Source organism: Actinia tenebrosa, unplaced genomic scaffold (genome assembly GCF_029948245.1).
Source record: "Actinia tenebrosa isolate PJP-AT-01 unplaced genomic scaffold, QUT_ActTen_1.0 PGA_scaffold3__52_contigs__length_22856419, whole genome shotgun sequence".
Taxonomy (NCBI): Eukaryota; Metazoa; Cnidaria; class Anthozoa; order Actiniaria; family Actiniidae; genus Actinia; species Actinia tenebrosa.
The window spans coordinates 21,447,940-21,470,469 of NW_028292580.1; the positions used below are offsets into that span (position 1 = coordinate 21,447,940).

Genomic DNA, 22,530 nt, shown 5'->3' on the forward strand with positions numbered 1-22,530 from the left:
TTGCTATCAGGCTATGTAAACACGGAAAAAGTTTTCTATTGCTTAAATATATACATATGTACATACATAACATAACCTTTACATAACATAACCTTTATTAATAGAAGGTCATTCATTGGACGTGACTATTCTACGTGATTTAGTGCACTGTATATATGCCCAGTCGTGGGTCGGTGCGTCAGAATATTTTCCAAAAACAGGGACGGCGAAGTATTTTAGAAAATTTAGCCTCGTCTCTGAAACGTATGATCTTGGAACATACTGGCTCACAGACCCAGTATGGGAGATGGATGCTCCTAGTAATGGGCCCCGCTTCTTATGACATCAGTCAAGAAATCCTCCTCACGGTTCATGCGCACAGTCGTCAAGGAAAAGCTAGATTTAATCAGGAAAAACATTCCTTTATATTCATACATTATATTATATTCTATTTTCAATGATTTATCGATTTTATCAATCGAGACATAAATTTAATGAAACAAAAATAAATATTTTTTTAGAAAGTTTACATGATTCATTACAAATGGCAAAGACAAAAACAAAGCGACTAGTAGTATAGTACATAGCTCGGCTTTTTACGACAATTCGTTAAGTTCTTCGTATTCATCTTGACACGAAACTGTACTGCTGAAATGAATTTCCTCATATAGGCTCTCTGTGGTTTGGTTGAGTGTTTCTGTAAGTTTGGACGACTGAGAATAGAATTGAGTGTAAATTAACTTTTGACGGCAAAACAAAACAAGACACAGAAGACGAGTAATATTAACGAGCAAACGATCAAGTCATTCCACATTTGGCATACATAACATATACCCTACCTCGTCTTCGACATCCTGATAGATCCCATCAACGACTTTATTGGGCTCCTCATCAAAATCTTCATCAAACTCCTCCAAATCTTCCAGAATTGAAAAGCTCAAAATTTCAAAACATTTCTCGTGTTCTTCATGGCTTTCTTCGTCTTTTGTAGAAACGGAAAACTGGCGTAACCGTGCGCCATCATCTGATAAACCTTGAGCAAAATCAAGCTTCCTTGGTTCGTATTCCTGTTTCGATATTTTTGAACAGCCTTTCTTGGTATTCTTCGTTCTACTGCTATTTCCCTTTGTATTTTGAAGACTATCTTTTACTTCTTTTATCCCTGCTTTTTTGTTTTTACATTTTTTACCCTCTCCGACATCCTTTTCTATTCTTTCTTGTATTACTTCATAGATGGGCTCCGTTTCTGTTTCCTCAAAAACCGTAGTTTTTGGTTGTTCATTTTCGGGAGCTCGTAGCTCTTCAATGCTTCCGTAAATTTCATTGGTAAAAGATATTGTTGCCGGACTAAGCTTTTTATCTCTATTTTTTTCTCTCTTTGATTCAAGTTTGTGTCTATGAATTTCAGCAGGAGATTTAGATTTTTGTATCTTCGACTTTAGTTCTTTTAACGACTTCTTATCGAGTTTTAGGCTTCCTTTTATGATTGGTGCACTATAGATGGTATCATCCATGCGTATTGGTTCGGATGTTATTCTCCTTAAGCCTTGACCCTGAGCGGTCGTCGCGCTGTCTTGTCCTATGTTATTGATTCTGGTGTGAGCGGCAAGGAAAGGAGGCCTGCTCATAAGGCATGGATCAGAGATGATCTTTCTAAGCGCTTGTCCCGGTTTGGAATCTATCTTCTTCATCGGCTCTGCCACCTCGGGTTTCTTTGGCGGGAACTTTGTCGGAAGAAACGCGCTGTTCAATTGCTTTTTTACATGTGCATTTCCCGAACCAGATAGTCTTTCCTGTCCACAATTTGACTGTTCCTCATCGCGCCTAACATCTTCTTTCATCGTCGTCTTCTCTAGTGAAGAACGGACATCTGATGCAGCAAAGCTTTTCTCAGCACTTCGACGGTATTCAGATTTGATCTTCACATTTTGACCTGTTTTATTGCCTTCGCTTAACCGCAATTTCACCGGGATTTCTTCAACGTACTCCACCGTACATAACCATCCTTTCCCTTCACTTTCTTTTTTCTTTTCTTCTCTTTTCTTTTTTGACGCACTTTTTTCTTGTAGCCATTCGTTTTCTATGGAGCATGAGTCTTGAGTGGGAGAGGAGGAGGACTTCCTCTGCCGCACTTTGCCATGATTTGAAATCTTGCAATCTTCATCGTGGCTTTTCTCTGCACTTTTCTTAAAAGTAACCACTTCGATGGTTTCTTCAGTAACATCTGACATTTCGACATTTGCGTGGCTGCTAATATCTTCCAGAATAACAAAAACCTCATTAAAATACTGACCCTTAACTCAAAACAGTGTGTACTGTAAGCATGTGATTTAAACTCCCTTGATATGAATATATAATAATGAAACAACCGCCATGTTGGTTGATCTAACAAGAGAAGCTAATGAGGAAAGCTTTTTATCATCAAAACATGGCGGCTATAACATAACATGCACATGCTCTATATGGCGTAATGTTTTTTCTCACTGATTTCACACAGTAGCTTACCCCTTTTTGGCCTGGACATATTGACATAGGTGATGATAATGATGATTGTAACTAAAGCGATCACTACAACACAGGCAACACTAATCATCCATTCTGGCAGCGTGTACGAGGTAACTGGAAGCTGAGACTGCAGTAAAGATTAAACACAACGTGGAGGTCAACATCGGTGTTTGGTTCTTCATTGTATATCATTAGTCAATTCTCACTTTATGGGACTACCATGATAATAATTACCACTTTATATCACAATGCATCATCATCATCATCATCACGTACATATACAATCCACCACCACAAACACCACCACTACCATGATAATCATTATTACCACTTTATATCACAATGCATCATCATCATCATCATCATCATCATCATCAATCCACCACCACAACCACCATCACTATCACCACCACCATGATTATAATCATCGTATATATTATCAGGTAATTTTATTTTTACTTACTGAAGAAGCAAGGACTTTTACGACTGGCAACCTTGTTTTATCTGAGAGAAATATCATAAAAGGATTGACCAGTTGCCAGACAAAAGAGAAAAGGAAGGTTATTCAAGATACTTCAATAGTAGAGGGGTGTGGGGTTTAATGGAGAGGCCTTCAGAATCCTTGAAACCAATCAATCCCCTGTGGACTTTTCTGAAAAAGTCATGGAGGCTAGAGAAAGAGAAAGACTGAATGGAAGAACAATGAAAAATGAAGACAAGAATTAGTTCGGGTTTGTTCCAGGATTCGGAAATATTTTGGAGTAAGTTAAAAAAAAATTTTTTTTAATGATTATTCGCCTAGGGGGCTCGAAAAATAAGGCCGCTTTCACTCGTAAAATTATCCGGCTGTAATGCACAACTAGCATGCAGTAAAATAACCTCTACATATTCCAAGCCTTGAGGTAAGTTTTCGCCATATTTACTGAGGTGACTAATAATTGTTTTAATGTAATTTTGGACTTAAATATCAGAGAAGACGAAATTCAGGATTTAAAGAAAACGTCTTAGTATTACTTCCTCCTTGGCAAATTTTGGGAAACCTCATTATCACCACTCGAGCAGTGAATATCGTCTCATAATCCCTGCTCGCTCGACCAATCACAGCGCGCGAAACTCTATATTCAGGTCTAAAATTATACTTAAAGTTCTTAATGGCTTTAACAGCAAAATGGTGTCAATATTTAGATATAACTAGCTAAAAAATAGTTGAGCTGCGTAAGTGTTTCTAATGAAACAGTAATGATAAAAAGGTAGTTTATACAAAAAATTTGATTAACGGCAACAATGATTGTCGCAAGACCAAAGAAATGCGGCTTATTCACCTATTGGGCACTCTCTTAGTCCCAACGGGATTAATGAACGCTTTACTTTCAACTAACCCTTTCTTTTGTCTTTTGATTGTTTGTTTTTGTTTCCTTGCTTACCCTGTTCTCATTGGTTTCTTTTGTCTTATTCTATCATATAAACACTCCTTTCTACCACCTCTTTCTCTTTTACTCCTACGAAGGACTAGCGTCCGAAACGTCAGTACTGAGTTTTTTCATCTTTTCACGGTGTATAATTTACCCTTTTATCATTACTGGTCTCAATATTTGTTAATTCCAAATTGGAAAATATATATATATATATATTAGCAATAACTAACTTACCGACAACCAGTAAGGTAATATTTTTTCCTCTCGTCATGTTTAGTCCAGCAATACAAGTATATACACCGGAGTCATTCTTGTAAAGAGTATTAAATATCAATCTTCCGTCACGTGACATCATAATTCTTTCTCCTCGTCCAAGTACGTCACTGTCTTTTGTCCAAGTGAACCAATCAGATGCGTTTACGTCACAGCCGATTTCGATCGATCCATTTGTGTAGCCAATGAGAGATCTCGTGTCATTCTTGACATTCGGGGGAACTATTAGTAATGAAAAGAAAGACTCACATAACACTGGTTCAAATTGGCATTGCAGTGCAATGTGGGATGTGTGGAAGAATTATGACGATCTATAAATCGAAAAATATATCAGAGATCATATCTCATAATTTTTTATATGCAATGCCAGCTCGACCCAGTACTTTCCTCAACCTCGAAATGTCTAATAGGCACGCGTGCTTTTGAAGACTAGTATTTGCGTGATATAAAAGTGAGAATCAATGTAATAAATCAAGACCTGATATACAGTATCGGAATAACAAGGGCGAATCCGGGGGGGGGGGGCAAAGGGGGGCTGAAGCCCCCCCCCCCCCTTTCAGCAGAAAAAAACGATGCTTTTTTATATTGTTTTCGGTTGTGTTGACGGAAGAAACTCAATAAGCCCCCCCCCCCCCCCCCTAAAATTTTGGCTGGATCCGCCCTTGAATAAGTCTTATGTACCTACCTATGATTGTGGAATAACAACGGCACCCTAACAAGCACATCGTCATCCTCATTGTCATCAGAAACATATTGGGTCGACAGCACGTCACTGGCTCGTTGGAACGATAAAGAAATGATCATGAAAGATGCAAATTAAGTTTGAAATCAGATGAATATTAATCCGCCACAATTAAAATGCATTATAATATGATGTATTTTATTTCGTAAACTTAAATTTTATAAATGATTTTATTTACGTATTTTTGCGAATCATTATATTTCATTTTTATATCTGTACACACAAGTTTTAAATTTAATGTTTACTTCATTGATATTTGAATAATTATTTCTTTTTTCGTTCGATCGTTCGTTCGTTCATCCTCATTTATAATTTATCAATAATTAATAATAATTCAAAATTATACAAACATCACAGTGATAATATTAAAGTGCTTGTAAGCCTTTGCACAATATTTTCAGAATCTATTCTTTAGATAGTAGTGGATTCTTTGGATAGTGGATAGTTGATTGTAAAAATATTTCGTCATTTGCATGTCGGGTCTTTGAGATACGAGGGTTTATATTCCCAATATGTTAATGACTATGACGTAACATAAGGGATCATTTAATATACAACTCTGCAATCGTTCTGGAATACAGTATTTTAAAAGCATCACCCTTTTACTCGTGACTCACGTAAAGGTTCTTACAAATTTGTTTTCAAAAAATGTCCAGCGTTCAATATTAAAAGTTGCCACAAAATAACTCAAATCCCTTATATTACTTCATAGTCATTAACATATTGGGAATATAAACCTTCGTATCTCAAAGACCCGACATTCAAATGACGAATTATTTTCACAATCAACTATTAACTATTTAAAGACTCAATCTGAAAATATTGTGTAAAGGCTCATAAGCACTTTAACAGGTCGTAGTCCATGTCACGCGACTATTTGCTTCATATTAGATTCCAAAGTTGAAATTCCTTACCAGCCCACTCAGCGTGTGTAGGCCTGGTGCCATTTCAAAATGGCGGCTCGGTTTACTTTGAACCGGTAAAAGTCTTGAAGTGAACTGATTCAGTGTGTGTGTTACTTTCAAACTTACTTCTACCATTGTGTGAAAGTTCTGAGATCTAAAGAAATAAGAAGAATTAAATCACTCATACCTGTTACTAAATAATGTAACGGTCGTTAGGTTAGGCAACAGAATTTCGCCACCGACTGAAATTACCGTCCAACGCACGCCTGATCCACTGAAGAAATTTTCACGCTGAGTTCTAGAGCACTTTTTAGATTTTTTCGGTTTGAATTGGCAAACGTTAACATGCACAAGTAAAACTCATTGATGTTCCGAGCAAGATAGAATGGCGTTGCATTTTCAATAATCCTTCTGTAACGTACTGCCTCACATGCATGCCAGCGGCGACGCGTTTGCGACATGCGCGAGTTAAAAAACAAAAAATATGAACAATATGCAACTTATACATTTTCTCCAAACTCTAACGCCGCGCGAGTATAAGAATGGTATATTAGTTCGCAACTTTTTCTAAGAGCGTCAAACTGGATAAAGGTATGGCTAGGTTTTCCAAAAGCATCCCACATCGAAAAGAGTGATATTGGGAGTTTTGTCATCAGCGACACATGTCAGAAACTGGGTATGCTGGTCATAGCAAGGGGTTAATCATTTATGGTCTAGGGGCCGACTAACCTCTCCCTTAGGCTTCGGCCGAGCTTCCTGATCAGTCTGTAATTCCTCCCGGGATAGCGGTGTCGGGGTCGAAATCTCCGGCGTAGCCGTAAGTCCATACGACGGTTCAGCATTCGATGTCTGGAAGTATGGTCCTGGTAATAATTTTTCGCAAGAAAAATAAAACAGAAAATATAAATAAATCAAATAAGATACACGTTTAGAGTAAAATTTCAAAAGAATATATATATTTTTACAGATCGTATAATTTACCGTTCTTTTTTTGTTTGCGGGCTTTTGTCAATAAAATGTTCAAGCATTTCACGAATACTTTTATTCCGATATGGCTCAGAGTTCAGTGAATTGAGGAGTGTTGAAAACTTTTGAGTTTCAGAATATGGTTGATAAATGCATTGCCTGCAGAAATCAAAAGTTTCTGCTACTTCTTGGGCGAGGAACTGAGATGCAGTTAATGAACAAATTTCCGTATCGTATTCGTCAACTTCTTGGAATTTTTTCGGATTAAGGTCGGCAATTATGCAAATGTTTGTCGAACCACGTTAAAGAATGCTACATTGATGCTCATGATTGTCCAAACGCGTTATAGATTGTCAATGGTTATGCTAATAGCACTAATGAATTTTCACTTTTAGGTAAATGATGGTCCATAAATGCAATTATTTGTCAATTCGTGTTACTGAAGTTAAATTGCGTGCACAGGAAAATACGTTCCGCGCATATGAATGTACAAACGCGTTATTGATTGTCCATTAATGACAATGAATGTACACGCATATTCAATTATCGTTATTGAAAGTTGATCCCCACTAATGAGGTTACTTGTGGTGTTGATGAAAGTACATTACACGTTATTGATACAACTATTGGCACAAATAAGGTGTAATACCACTGTAAAAGAATCCATATCAAAATAAAACAAAAATGCACATATCCCTCCCGCCTCATCACTTGGTCGACAGCTCGGTAACATTTCTTGGTCTGAAAGTATTGAAGTAGTCTTTAAAATGATAAAAAGATATGACGTTATTTGGGATTATACACATGTACGTGAGGCTTAGATATATTGGACCGAAAAGGGATTGGATAAGTTCCAGGAACGGAATAGAACAATTATCGCAAGAATCGCACGAATTAACTTCGAATTAGTTCTAAATTGCCGTCGTTAGACTGAAGAGGGTGCGAACCCACGAACAAGCAAAACAAGAACGTCTAACTAAAAGAAAAATTCAGTTGTAATTCGGGGGAAAGCATACGACTGTTCGAACTAATTCAGAAAGGTAGGAATATCTTTTTCGTACATATATACATAATTCTAGAATAACGATTATTGATTGAATATACGACTAAAATCTCTTGTAATACATAAAAAGTTTGATACGTTTATTGTTAAAAATGAAAATTATATATAATCATTATGAAGAATATCTCAAAGGGAACGAACAAAAAAAGAAACAAAACAAAACAAAACAACAAAAAAAAAAGAAAAAAAAAGAAAAAAAAAGAAAAGAAAAGAAAAGAAAAGAAGAAGGAAAAAAAAATCATAAGAAAAACGAAGCCTTCGAACCATCCGAAAAAGTAAGCTTAACTTAAGGCTTACCGCCTCATCTATCAAAATTAATCAAACTATGAAGATTAATCAAACTAAATTGCTTGGCCTTAGCTGATATTTTAGCTGTTTTCAAATGACATAGTATAAGATTCAACTCGATAACAACTAAAAATGCTGTTCAGTCTTAAACGCAAAGAATTTCACGCCTTTCTGCTTTGGTGGAATTTCACATTAACTAAAACCAAATAAATTGCACAAAACAAACCCATAAAAAGTACGAAGCTTAACGGCACTAAACTGTCCAAAATCATATGTTTCTATTTTATATATGTTTATTATAGGAACCAAAGGGATTACCTACGTGCTTGCCAAACACTAGGTACATAGTTCTGTATGACATCAACGTTTTTTAATGGCTGAATATACCAGAATTTCACTCGAGCAAGAGAACAAAACACAAAAGAATTTGGGAATATTTTGAAAACAACGTTTATATTACTGGATGGAAAGAAAAAAATAAATCTTGATGACAAAATTTCAAAAGTAATTTAAATTTCACTTTTCTTGCTGGATATCGGAATCTTTATCATAAAACTTTTTTCTTTCATTACCTGCACGTATTTCTCGATGTTTTATTACGATGTAATCAAAAACTCACTCGAGCCTTTGTTTTTGGTTCCTGTTTTTTTCTCTAGACTTGTGAAGGTTCTTTCCTTGAAGTGATAAAAAGAAGGCCATTTCAAAAGTTTTGTAAACTCGACTGGTTAGTTCAACGGCTTCATAGCCACATAAATCTAGTCGTCGCGATCGGGTTTACTAAACTGTGGTATGAGGTTTCATAAAAAAGTTTTTTGTTTCTATACGAAACGCTAAAATGAGACGAGGCCCGTAGTCTCGCCTTTTTCCTCCTCCTCCTTTTTCAACTTCTTCTTCTTCTTCTTCTTCTTCTTCTTCTTCTTCTTCTTCTTCCTTCTTCTCCTTTTTCTTCCTTAAGTCTTCTGTAATCTTGTTGTTATTCTTGGTTTTCTTGTTCTTTATTTAAGAGGTTAAAATTTAGACAGAGTTATCTCTGTGTGTACTGTACTAAGAGTTCTAATTCTTCTTGCTCTTGTTCTTCTTCAAGTTATTGGATATTTGTATGTATTTTTATACAGATTCACTTTTATCTTGAAAATTTTAGCGAAACACAAAGGAACTAACCTAGACGTTTGATAAGTAATCTACAGTATTCGTGTCCGTGTTGTATCCGATATACAAACTCCCGGCTACGCCTCGAGTTCGTATATCGGATACAACACGTCCACTCATACTGTATATATTACAAAAAGGTATGACGTTATTTGGGATCATACATGTACGTGGGGCTTAGATATATTGCACCGAGTAAGGATTGGATATGATCCAGAACGGAATAGAACAATTATTGCAAGAATCGCACGAATTAACTTCGAATTAGTTCTAAATTGCCGTCGTTAAAACTGAAGACGAATAAGGAAAACAAGAACGTCTAACTAAAAGAAAAATTTCAGTTGTAATTTGGGGGAAAGCATACGACTGTTCGAACTAATTCAGAAAGGTAGGAATATCTTTTTCGTACATATATACATAATTCTAGAATAACGATTATTGATTGAATATACGACTAAAATCTCATGTAATACATAAAAAGTTTGATACGTTTATTGTTAAAAATGAAAATTATATATAATCATTATAAAGAACATCTCAAAGGGAACGAACAAAAAAAGAAAAAAAAAGAAAGAAAAGAAAAGAAAAGAAAAGAAAAGAAAAGAAAAGAAAAGAAAAGAAAAGAAAAGAAAAGAAAAGAAAAGAAAAGAAAAGAAAAGAAAAGAAAGGAAAAGAAAAGAAAGGAAAAGAAAGGAAAAGAAGAAAGAAAAAGATCATGAGAAAAACGAAGCCTTCGAACCATCCGAAAAAGTAAACTTAACTTAAGGCTTACCGCCTCATCTATCAAAATTAATCAAACTATGAAGATTAATCAAACTAAATTGCTTGGCCTTAGCTGATATTTTTGCTGTTTTCAAATGACATAGTATAAGATTCAACTCGATAACAACTAAAAATGCTGTTCAGTCTTAAACGCAAAGAATTTCACGCCTCTCTGCTTTGGCGGAATTGCACATTAACTAAATCTAAACCAAATAAATTGCACAAAACAAACCCATAAAAAGTACGAAGCTTAACGGCACTAAACTGTCCAAAATCCTCTATTTTTCTATCATATGTTTCTATTATATATATGTTTATTATAGGAACCAAAGGGATTACCTACGTGCTTGCCAAACACTAGGTATATAGTTCTGTATGACATCAACGTTTTTTAATGGCTGAATATACCAGAATTTCACTCGAGCAAGAGAACAAAACACAAAAGAATTTGGGAATATTTTGAAAACAACGTTTATATTACTGGATGGAAAGAAAAAAATAAATCTTGATGACAAAATTTCAAAAGTAATTTAAATTTCACTTTTCTCCTTGGATATCGGAATCTTTATCATAAAACTTTTTTCTTTCATTACCTGCACGTATTTCTCGATGTTTTATTACGATGTAATCAAAAACTCACTCAAGCGTTTGTTTTTGGTTCCTGTTTTTTTCTCTAGACTTGTGGAAGTTCTTTCCTTGAATTGATAAAAACAAGTGATAACAACAATCTAGTCGTCGCAATGTTTTACCAAACTGTGGTATGAGGTTTCATAAAAACATTTTGTTTCTATACGAAACACTAAAATGAGACGAGGTTGTAGTCTTGCCTCTTTCCTTTTTCTTCTTCTTCTTCTTCTTCTTCTTCGTCTTCTTCTTCGTCTTCGTCTTCGTCTTCGTCTTCGTCTTCGTCTTCGTCTTCGTCTTTGTCTTCTTGTTCTTCCTCCTTCTCCTTTTAAGTCTTCTGTAATCTTGTTGTTATTCTTGGTTTTCTTGTTCTTTATTTCATGGTCATTTTAAGAGGGTAAAATTTAGACAGAGTTATCTCTATGTGCACTGTACTAAGAGTTCTAATTCTTCTTGCTCTTGTTCTTCTTCAAGTTATTGGATATTTTCATATATTTTTATTTTAGTATTTTTTATCATATTTTTGTTGAATTTCCAATACTCTGTGACTAAATGCCAAGACATGGTTGAAATAATTTATGATTAATTGCTATCAACTCTTGATATTGTTGGTGGATTAATCCGAATCAAGCTATTTGAGTATGTCTTCACATCGATATTTTAAAAAACTATGACCAGTAACTGGCAGCTAGATTCGGTATCAAACGGGATATACTGAATATTCCAGGCTTGTTTACTATACTGATACGGATGTTTTTAATACATTTTACTTTTGTGTGTTCACACAGGATCAAATATTCTTGCGGTGAAGATGTTGCCATCGGAATACGCTCGGCTGGTCTTCGTGCTGAGTGCAGTGGTTTTAGTCCATTCATTAAGTAAGAAGTCGTTATTTATAAAGCGTTAAACTTTTTCATAATCGTGGGAAACTTAAAGTGTTGATTTACAGCTGTATCTTCAAGGGTGGATCCACCAAAATTTTAGGCAGGGGGGGGGGGGGGGGGGGGGCTAATTGAGTTTCTTCCGTCAACACAACGGAAAACAATATAAAAAAGCATCGTTTTTTTCTGCTGAAGGGTGGGGGGGGGGGGGGCTTCAGCCTTCCTTTGCTCCCCCCCCCCCCTCCCCCTGGATCCGCCATTGATCTTCAAATAAACGATACGCTCGCCATGCCACAATTTTAATGGCTTCCTTGATGATAATTAAGGTAAGAGACGGTATGCTCTCTTCACCTTTTGCATGCTTTCATACTTTCGACGTTTCCTAAACGACGAATTACTTAATATTGATGAAGTAGGGAAAAGCTTTTTTATTTGATACTACGAAATATACCATTCGCTCTTCCCATTACAGCTATCGAGCTTTAGAGAGTTTTATAATTTGCAAAGGGCAACAAAGAACTTCCATTGTATTCCTTTATTATAGAAGCACCAGAAATAATGCTTGATGAATAATCTAAGGTAAAAATAGTAAGTTTAAATTGTGCGTGTTTTTGTTTTGCTTTAGAAGCACCAGAAATAAGGCTTGATCCACAAAAAGAAGCAGCATTAGGAAGCAGTGTTACAATCGACTGCGTCGCTGAGGGAGATCCAAGACCAGTAGTCAAACTGTACAGAAATGGAGTATTTATAGAAGGGCAAGAACCAACTACTTTTCCGGTATCCTTAATTTACAGCCCCTATTGATAAAACATGTTCAAAAGCAAAAAAGGGTTTCATCCATTGCAACACTCGAACGTAAAGTCATTTTTCGTTTTTATCGCACGCTGAAAAGTGAGGGCACGGTTAAGGCATAGATCGAACCCTGAAACAACCTCTGGGCTGATTTAAGTCAGGGCAAGGCTAACTCCCAGATTGTACCCTGAAACAACCTCTGAGTAGATCTAAGTTAGGGCATGGCTAAGGCACAGATCCAATTAACCCTGAAACAACCTCTGGGCTGATTTAAGCCAGGGCACGGCTAAGGCACAGATTGTAACCTGAAACAACCAGTCTGGGCTTATCTAAGTCAGGGCATGGCTAACTCTCAGATTGTACCCTGAAACAACCAGTCTGGGCTTATCTAAGTCAGGGTATGGCTAACTCACAGATTGAACCCTGAAACAACCATGCAGTCTGGGCTGATTCGTCTACGTTAGGAGATGCACAGATCGAATTTGAATATAGCTTGTTCGGTTTTGTGAAGAGCGGAAAACAGAAAACAGAAAACAGAAGGAAATCCCTCGAACAGAGAGGAAAACTTGTTAATTTGAAGATCATTCAGCATATCTTGTTCTTTCTTATTTTACCAGCCAATCTCACCTGGTCTTGGAGGGGCTAAATACACTTTTACCGCTGTCCAAGGGTCTGGCGGACCTTATGAGTGTCGCGCAACCAATGGAATAGCGGACTCAAATGGAAACACTGTTATATCAAAAATCATAAACATTATTATAACAGGTATGCTATATATATTTTAAATGGGGTAGCGATCCTTTCTTGCAGCTGAATAGCTGAAAATAGACCTTTTAGACTTGGGCGGAAGTTTTTTCTCATTTCAGCCCACCTGTCATTCCCTAGAGTATCATTTCTTTGTTAAACGTTTGTTCATGAGAAGACACATGAATATGGGTACGACTCAAACAGAGAATCGTATTTTCAAAAGAATGAAACGATGTCTGAGATGGGAAAATATTACGCCCAAATCGAAAAGGTTTATTGCGGACGCAGCTGAAAGTTGTTGAGTCGCTGGCAGCCGACATACGACACATGTCTCAGCACGGAGCACAGCTCAAATCGAATTAAGGTTGATTTTTGCGAGGGGAGAAAAACCGGAGAACCCGTAGAAACAATGACGAATTCTACTCATATACCGCGAGTCCGAGGATCGAACGCATGCGCGCACTACATTACTAACAATGAAATAGCCTTGTCAATAAACGTGGCGACTATGACCAGAAAAACATGTACTACTTTCTAGCTTATTGGACGCTTCGTTTCAAGCAAGAGAGAGAGAGAGAGAGAGAGAGAGAGAGAGAGAGAAAAGACATTTTATGGCCCTATTTTTGTTTTACGATATGCAGCAACTCGCGTTTCTCGCTCAGGGTAAAGTTAGCCTCGGTAATTTTTATACTATTTTAAGTGTTCCAGTGAAGATCCCAATTGTTTGTATTATTTGTTGAAGTTGTGCATTCTTTACTTTTCCGTTGGTATTTGTGAATATTTAGACACTGATTAGAGGCTAACCCTGAGTAAATAAGCCTGTACTTAAGGAACACAGCGGTATCATACGAATATTAAAGAGAATCATTTCAACTACTTTTTTTTTATTTAGGTCTCTCCAGCACAACCACAACTACACCACCAATGACAACGACAACACCACCAACACCACCACCGATAACACTACCAATAACACCACCAATAACACCACCGATAACACCACCGACAACACTACCAATAACACTACCAATAACACTACCAATAACACCACCGACAACACTACCAATAACACTACCAATAACACCACCGATAACACCACTGACAACACTACCAATAACACTACCGATAACACCACCGACAACACTACCAATAACACCACCGATAACACCACCGGACAACACTACCAATAACCACCACCACTACCATTACCGATAACACCACCGACAAACACTACCATAACACTACCGATAACACCACCGCCACACACACTACCAATAACACCACCGATAAACACCACCGATAACACCACCGGACAACACTACCAGTAACACTACCGATACCACCACCGACAACCACTACAATCACACCACCGATAACACCACCGACAAACACTACCAATAACACTACCAATAACACCACGATAACACCACCGACAACACTACCAATAAACACCACCGTAAACACCACCGACAACACTACCAATATACACTACCAATAAACACCACCGATCACACCACCCGGACAACACTACCAATAACAACCACCGATAACACCACCGACCAACACTACCCAATAAACACTTACCACTAACCCCACCGATAACACCACCGGATAACACCACCGACAACACTACCAATAACACTACCGATAACACCACCGACAACACTACCAATAACACCACCTATAACACCACCGATAACACCACCGACAACACTACCAGTAACACTACCGATACCACCACCGACAACACTACCAATAACACCACCGATAACACCACCGACAACACTACCAATAACACTACCAATAACACCACCGATAACACCACCGACAACACTACCAATAACACCACCGATAACCCCACCGACAACACTACCAATAACACTACCAATAACACCACCGATAACACCACCGACAACACTACCAATAACACCACCGATAACACCACCGACAACACTACCAATAACACTACCAATAACACCACCGATAACACCACCGACAACACTACCAATAACACTACCGATAACACCACCCACAACACTACCAATAACACTACCGATAACACCACCAACAACACTACCAATAACACTACCGATAACACCACCGACAACACCACCGATAACACTACCAATAACACTACCAATAACACCACCGACAACACCACCGACAACACCACCAACAACACCACCAATAACACCACCGATAACACTACCAATAACACCACCAATAACACTACCAATAACACTACCGATAACGCCACCGACAACAGCAGCAACAACAACACAACCACCAACACCACCACCGACAACACCCCGGACAACACCCCCGACACCACCCCCGACACCACCAACGACACCACCACCGACACCACCACCGACAGCACCACCGACAACACCCACGACAAGACCACCGACAGCACCACCGACAGCACCACCGACAGCACCACCGACAGCACCACCGACAACACCACCGACAGCACCACCGACAGCACCAACGACAGCACCACCGACATCACAAACTGCTACTGCAGCACCACCAACAATAACAACACAAACCACAAAAACGGTAACCACCAAGACTTCTACAGGAGTCAAGAAAGAATCAGCTGCAGCGAGTGGATCTATCGGTAAGATCAGCCTGTGCATTAATTAAATATTACGCTTTAAATGTACTTACTAGGTTTTAAATTTCAGGTAATTTTTTGCTCACCATCATTTTTCCTGGTGCATGTGGTGTGATATTACTTATCATCATTGTCATCGTTCTTGCTTGCGTTTACTGTACAAGGAAAAAGAAAGGTTGGTATCTTATCGTTAATACTAACTACGAATGAACACGACAGAAATCGAACGTCTGCGCATGCAAGAAGTCAAAGATGTCTCGTTGCAGTCGTAAAAATATGCGACAGTCGACTTTCAAACTTCTCTTGCACATGGATTAAAAAATTAAAACAATTTTTTCTGTAAAGTCGAAGTAAATGAACATTTCTTTCCGTACGCACATGCGCAAACGTTTTTCTCTTCCTGACCGACGGACTGCGTGACTGACTGACTGACTGACTGGCGGACTGACGGACTGAGAGACTGGTTGATTGATATAAGCATGAATAGATCAAATAACTAACTGCCTAATAAATTTGAATTTCAGGAAAAAACGACGAAACCAGGTAATCTATAGCCAGAAGTATTCCTATGTTTAGTACGAGTTAAGTTTTTGTTATCTCATTATCGTTAATGCCAGTGCAAAAGTATAGTGGTGAAGGTGATGTGTAGTGCATAAGTATAGTGGTGAAGGTGATGTGTAGTGCATAAGTATAGTGGTGAAGGTGATGTGTAGTGCATAAGTATAATGGTGAAGGTGATGTGTAGTGCATAAGTATAGTGGTGAATGTGATGGGTAGTGCATAAGTATAATGGTGAAGGTGATGTGTAGTGCATAAATATAGTGGTGAAGGTGATGGGTAGTGCATAAGTATAGTGGTGAAGGTGATGTGTATAAGTGCATAAGTATAGTGGTGAAGGTGATGTGTAGTGCATAAGTATAGTGGTGAAGGTGATGTGTAGTGCATAATTATAATGGTGAAGGTGATGTGTAGTGCATAAGTATAGTGGTGAAGGTGATGTGTAGTGCATAAGTATAATGGTGAAGGTGATGTGTAGTGCATAAGTATAGTGGTGAAGGTGATGGGTAGTGCATAAGTATAGTGGTGAAGGTGATGTGTAGTGCATAAGTATAGTGGTGAAGGTGATGTGTAGTGCATAAGTATAGTGGTGAAGGTGATGTGTAGTGCATAAGTATAGTGGTGAAGGTGATGTGTACATGTAGTGCATAAGTACAGTGGTGAAGGTGATGTGTAGTGCATAAGTATAGTGGTGAAGGTGATGTGTAGTGCATAAGTATAGTGGTGAAGGTGATGTGTACATGTAGTGCATAAGTACAGTGGTGAAGGTGATGTGTAGTGCATAAGTATAGTGGTGATGGTGATGTGTAGTGCATAAGTATAGTGGTGAGGGTGAAGGGGGTAGATTGATTGGAACTGATTGTTTGTATCATATTTTTCTGGTTTAATAGTACAAAACTGTTATAGTAGATTATGATTTGTTCTTGTTGCATGATGATGTCATAGGAGAATTACGTCAGCTGATAACCTTGGCTATGATTCACCTTCGCCATCACGAGCCGGTCATCATGAGGTAACAATGAAATCAGTGGTAGGCTGTCCTGCAATTTATCTCCGTATTAGGAAACGAATGCCGGCGGTTGCTATGACAACGGGCTGGGAGGGGTTGGTTAAATACTTTAAAATGTTTTTATTTTTTCCTTTTTTCCTTCATTTTTCTTTCTTTCTTTCTTTCTTTCATTGTTTCTCTATTTCTTTCTTTCTTTCTTTCCTTCTTTCTTTCATTGTTTCTCTATTTCTTTCTTTCTTTCCATCCATCCATCCATCCATCCATCCATCCATCCATCCATCCATCCATCCATCCATCCATCCATCCATCCATCCATCCATCCATCCATCATTTTCCCACTTATCCTTTCTTACTTATCCACTACATATTCATTGTTCTTTAGCTTCAGTATCTGCATTCAAATGGAAAGGCTTTCAATAGAGCATCCAACCCAAGACCAGGATCATCTTACCAATACGAAAAGATACCACATAACCACGAGAGGATACAGAAGGCAAAAGGGCTTAAGGAGAATGGACCCCTAATGTCAAGCAGTCCTCGCAGAGAGCCGAAGTTGATACCGAACGCAAGCCCGCCCTCTTATCATAATGACAAAAACTTCCAAGCACTTTATAATCCACGAGCTGGAAACGCATCAAATGGTGGTCGTAAACCACTAGAACACGTTGTGGTAATGCCATAGAACCATGCTTAAAAATTAACCACACTACACACACACGATGTTTGACACACAAGACATTCTTACGTTGCTTGCGCGTGCGTGCAAAATGTCCAGTTGCACTGCAAATGTGATTGGGGTTTTGCACCATCACGTGACGGTAGCCATGTTAGATAGCAGAAATAATTCATTTTCCAAGAACAAAGGGATTTTATTGTTCTGCCATCTGACCACAGGCAGCTCAACCTTTATTATGGGCATGGGCACGTGATGGTGCAAAACGTCTATAGAACGGTGTGTCATGTTCTTTAGTTTTCTTTAACTTGACGTCCCAAACCAACTTTTTTTAAATTTCTAGACGTATTCAAATTGGTTTTCATCTGATCTGCGTAAACTCAGTTAACTTAGTTTGTTATCAATCCTCATTCATATTCCTAAATATTTCCACGGAGCAAATGCCAGGTCCCGTCCACACGTATATTCCGAATATTACAGAAAAATGTCTTTGTGGATTGTAGCCTTGAAAACGCAACTGTTTGAAAACGTATACGTGTAGACGCGCGAAAACGATTCGAAAACGTTACGTGTGGGAGAGAATTTTTCGTTTGAAATCCGTTTGAAATCGTTCTCAAATCCTTTCTCAAAAATATCTGAATATGTGTCGACGGGGCCTGATACGTCTAATATATCGTTATATACATATATTAAACTACTGATTAATACGACTTAGAATATGGAGAGCTAGGAAGAGAGGTAATGGAAGCAAAGGCAATCCAGGATACCAAGTTTTGAAGCCTAACAGTTTCAAAATCTGGGCAAGCATGTGGATTGATTTAGTTGACTTGTCATCTAAGAGTGTGTGCAGGTTTTAATATCATATTACTTTTTTATTTTTTTATTTCATTTTTATCACTTGTACAGGGTTTGTCCGCACAATTGACTTTATTATATAATTACCAATGAAATATCTATTTTTCTCTATTTCGAAAAATTGATATCTTCACACGTGAAAATAACATGCTATTTTGCACGTGTGAAGATAACACCATTGCGATTAATTGCTATTCACAAAAGAGAATATGAACTAAGAGAAGGAATCCTACCTATATAACCTTGTAACCATCATGTGCACAGTTTGATGCTATTTTTAGCTTGAGATATTTTGAGCAAAGAACCTGATTGGTTGATTTCTTGAGGGTAGACGGCTTCCAGTCTTGCAGTAAACAAAGCCTGTGTTTTTGTCGTGGACGTAGCGAAATATTGCGCTTTTCGTGTTCAAAAACGAGGCATTAAAGGGAAGCATGATTATCGCGCGGGCATGGTAACGAGTTTAAAATAGCATCAATGATTCTATAAATAGCATCTCTTGCTATTCAAAAATACACGTAATATCCTCTATTTATTCAATTTTTATTATAACTGCACGTAATGTTTACATTTTAGGATTTTTGAATCTTGAAATTATTTTGTTAATATTAAATTTATTTTTCTGAATAAACTGATATGAATTCATTCATTAGAATATTTTCACTTACATTAAGGACTTCTAAAACGAAAAGAATAAAAAATTAGCATCGATTTCTGCTTACCAGCTTTCATGATGATACAGTTTTGTCCTGAAAAAGTCTGGAAATCTCCAAAATTTCAAGTTAAATGAAAGAAAATCCATCGTAATTTTCGCTAAACCTGATATCGTGTTGAATTATAGTTAGCTTTCATTTTTCGAAGTAAAAACAACCAAAAAAGCAAAAAAATGTCGACCATAGAGGACTTTGTGGAAGGGATTTTCAAGAACAAAACTAGTCCTGTGGGTCGAAATTCGTTCTCGCCCGAGTCCTACGCAGGTAAGAACCTTGACATAACATGGTAGAAAATATTCTGCAAGCGAAAAATTTTCTGCACGAAAATTTCGGTCATAGAAATCATGTAGGAAGAACCAAAAGAGTTTTAAATAAATGAATCCCCCATCGTAGGGATCAGTTTGATCAAGTTTTTTTGTGGAGTTCGAGGTTTAAAAGACGATAAAATCGTGGTTTAAAGTGAGTTGTTTGTTCAAATATTGCGACTGAAGTTTCCTCCCTTGTCAGAGTATACACTCAATTGACGAATCGTTGTCGGGTTCAGAAGCATAGAACATAGAAGCTGAGACCGAAATGGCACATGGGAAATGACATAATTATATTATAATTTATTCATTTGCGCCATCCATGCAGTCGGTTTAGAATACCAAACACGTATTAATCAAAGGTAAACCCATGCTAAGCTCGTGAAGCTTTTTGAGTATCAATGAATTTTAAGAGATAACAAATGACAGTTGGTGACTCATTTCATTGAGGGTATTGTGACCCGAGTAAGGTGATGGTCGGAGTTATGCTTTGGTGCAAAAAGGACCAAAAACTAGACTTTCGTATGAGTTTTGATCCCAATTTTCGTTTTGGGTTAACACTCAAAACCTTTTTTAAACAGTTAAAAACTGATGTAGTATGATAAAATGCCTGTTTGAAGCAGTATTTTCAATTGTACAAAGATGTTTTGTTGCATTTGTATTAGAATCTTGCTTTGTCAGGCTTTTTTTATAGAAAATACATGGGAAATAAGCAAATGAAGGCCTAAACCTCATTTTCGAATAAAATTTTTGCTTTGGGTTAGAAAGAAATACACTATATATATATATATATATGTATGACAAAATCTATCAAAAAATTGGCTAGGATCCTTTCTTTTCGGATTTCTGGTTACGAAATGTTTCTACGATTGAGATTATCTAGACAGAGTCTAATCGATCCAATATATGACAAACCAGGCTGTTTTCGGATTCTTCTTGATGATAAATACGACAATCTCATATCTCAAGGTCCACAAAATATGCTGCTGATTACATGTGATTATGAAGTGATCGCGAAAATCCAACATGGCTTCCTCTACAAACAACGTTTGTGGATTCTTCCAGTGAGGTCACTTGGCGATACAATGGTTTCCATGGTTACGGGAATTACCCAAAACGATTGGCTGAGAAGCGTTATCCGAAAAATGCGAAATCTAGCCACTCCAATAGCTCTTCACGAACTAAAAACAGTGGATGATGCCACGGGTCGCTGGTCACAGCATGCATCTAATTGACATACTTCCCATGTGCCATTTCGGTCTCAGCTTCTATGTTCTATGTTTCTGAACCCGACAACGAATCTTCAATTGAGTGTATATACATAACATCAACAACAGATACCATAGGGAAATTATATAGGAAAACAAAGGCGCGCGCGAAAAAAAAAAAATGGTGCATTTTTCATTGATTTTTTTGCTCTTTCGCATTACAGAGGACACTATCTTGATCTCGAATTTAAAAAATAATTAATTATTTAGTTTTTCCGATTTTATTTTCACCAATCTAAATTGGGCTCCCTGTGGTCCTGGTTATATTTTTACGCAAGCAAAATGAATTAATAGAAAATATAAATAAATCAAATAAGATACACGTTTAGAGTAAAGTTTCAATAGATTATCAGATCACATAAAATTACCCCCAAAACCAAACTTCCTCTCTAGCTCAATTGATTAAACACCGATTAGAAACTCGTTTAATTTACCATTCTTTTTTTGTTTGCGGGCTTCTGTCGATGAAATATTCAAACATTTCACCAATGCTTTCATTCCGATAGGACTCAGAGTTTAGTGAATTTAGGAGTCTTGAAACCTTTTGAGTTTCAGAATCTGGGAGATAAATGTCTTGCCTACAGAAATAAAAATGAGTTTCTGCTATGTCTTGGGCGAGGAACTGAGATGCAGTTAATGAACAAATTTCCGTATCGTATTCGACACTAACATCTCGGAAATTTTTCGGATTAAGGTCGGCTTCGGTGTTCGTTCTTTCGTCGGACTTGATAACTCATTGCAGTTTTTTCCCCTTTTAATGATTTGGCCTAGTTATTTGTATTTAGTAACTGACGACATGAGTGAAATATTGGACCCTGTTTGGAGCCAAAGGGATGGGTATTCTGTCAAACACCACTTTTTTTTTGTTTACACTGATATCAGTTTATGACATCATCAACCTCTCTATGAACGACTGAAGATTTTGGGACCCGATCTAATGTCCGCTAATAAAGGGTGTCCGCTTAATATAGGGCTAAATAGAGGAGGGAGGTATATTAATACCACTGTAAAAGATATATCCATATCAAAATAAAACAAAAATGAACATTCCCTCCCGCCTCTTTTCGTACAGTATGACATGACTTAGGTCGAAAGCTTGGTAACATTTCTTGGTCTGAAAGTATTGAAGTAGTCTTTAAAATGATAAAAGGTATGACGTTATTTGGGATCATACATGTACGTGGGGCTTAGATATATTGGACCGAGTAGGGATTGGATATGATCCAGAACGGAATAGAACAATTATCGCAAGAATCGCACGAATTAACTTCGAATTAGTTCTAAATTGCCGTCGTTAAAACTGAAGAGGGTGCGAACCGACGAATAAGGAAAACAAGAACGTCTAACTTAAAGAAAAATTCAGTTGTAATTTGGGGGAAAGCATACGACTGTTCAAACTCCTTCAGAAAGGTAGGAATATCTTTTTCGTACATATATACAT

The 22,530-nt window shown here is 37.4% G+C and overlaps 2 protein-coding genes across 2 annotated transcripts; one reads left to right on the forward strand and one right to left on the reverse strand.

Moving 5' to 3' along the window:
• Positions 1 to 83: 83 nt before the first annotated feature.
• Positions 84 to 4,944, reverse strand: LOC116288341 (uncharacterized). Its single transcript, XM_089035499.1, has 6 exons — positions 4,858 to 4,944; positions 4,134 to 4,394; positions 2,948 to 2,988; positions 2,485 to 2,611; positions 819 to 2,236; positions 84 to 692 (listed from the first exon to the last, which is right to left on the reverse strand). The coding sequence occupies exons 1-6, from the start codon at positions 4,922 to 4,924 to the stop codon at positions 576 to 578; spliced, it is 2,031 nt and encodes a 676-aa protein (XP_088891625.1). The 5' UTR covers positions 4,925 to 4,944; the 3' UTR covers positions 84 to 575.
• A 4,532-nt stretch (positions 4,945 to 9,476) lies between these two features.
• LOC148908893 (uncharacterized) lies at positions 9,477 to 14,306 on the forward strand. The gene is made up of 5 exons (XM_089035996.1): positions 9,477 to 9,673; positions 11,460 to 11,549; positions 12,178 to 12,329; positions 12,962 to 13,109; positions 13,984 to 14,306. Exons 2-5 carry the CDS (start codon positions 11,483 to 11,485, stop codon positions 14,304 to 14,306), a joined length of 690 nt encoding a protein of 229 aa, XP_088892122.1. The 5' UTR covers positions 9,477 to 9,673; positions 11,460 to 11,482.
• Positions 14,307 to 22,530: the final 8,224 nt, after the last annotated feature.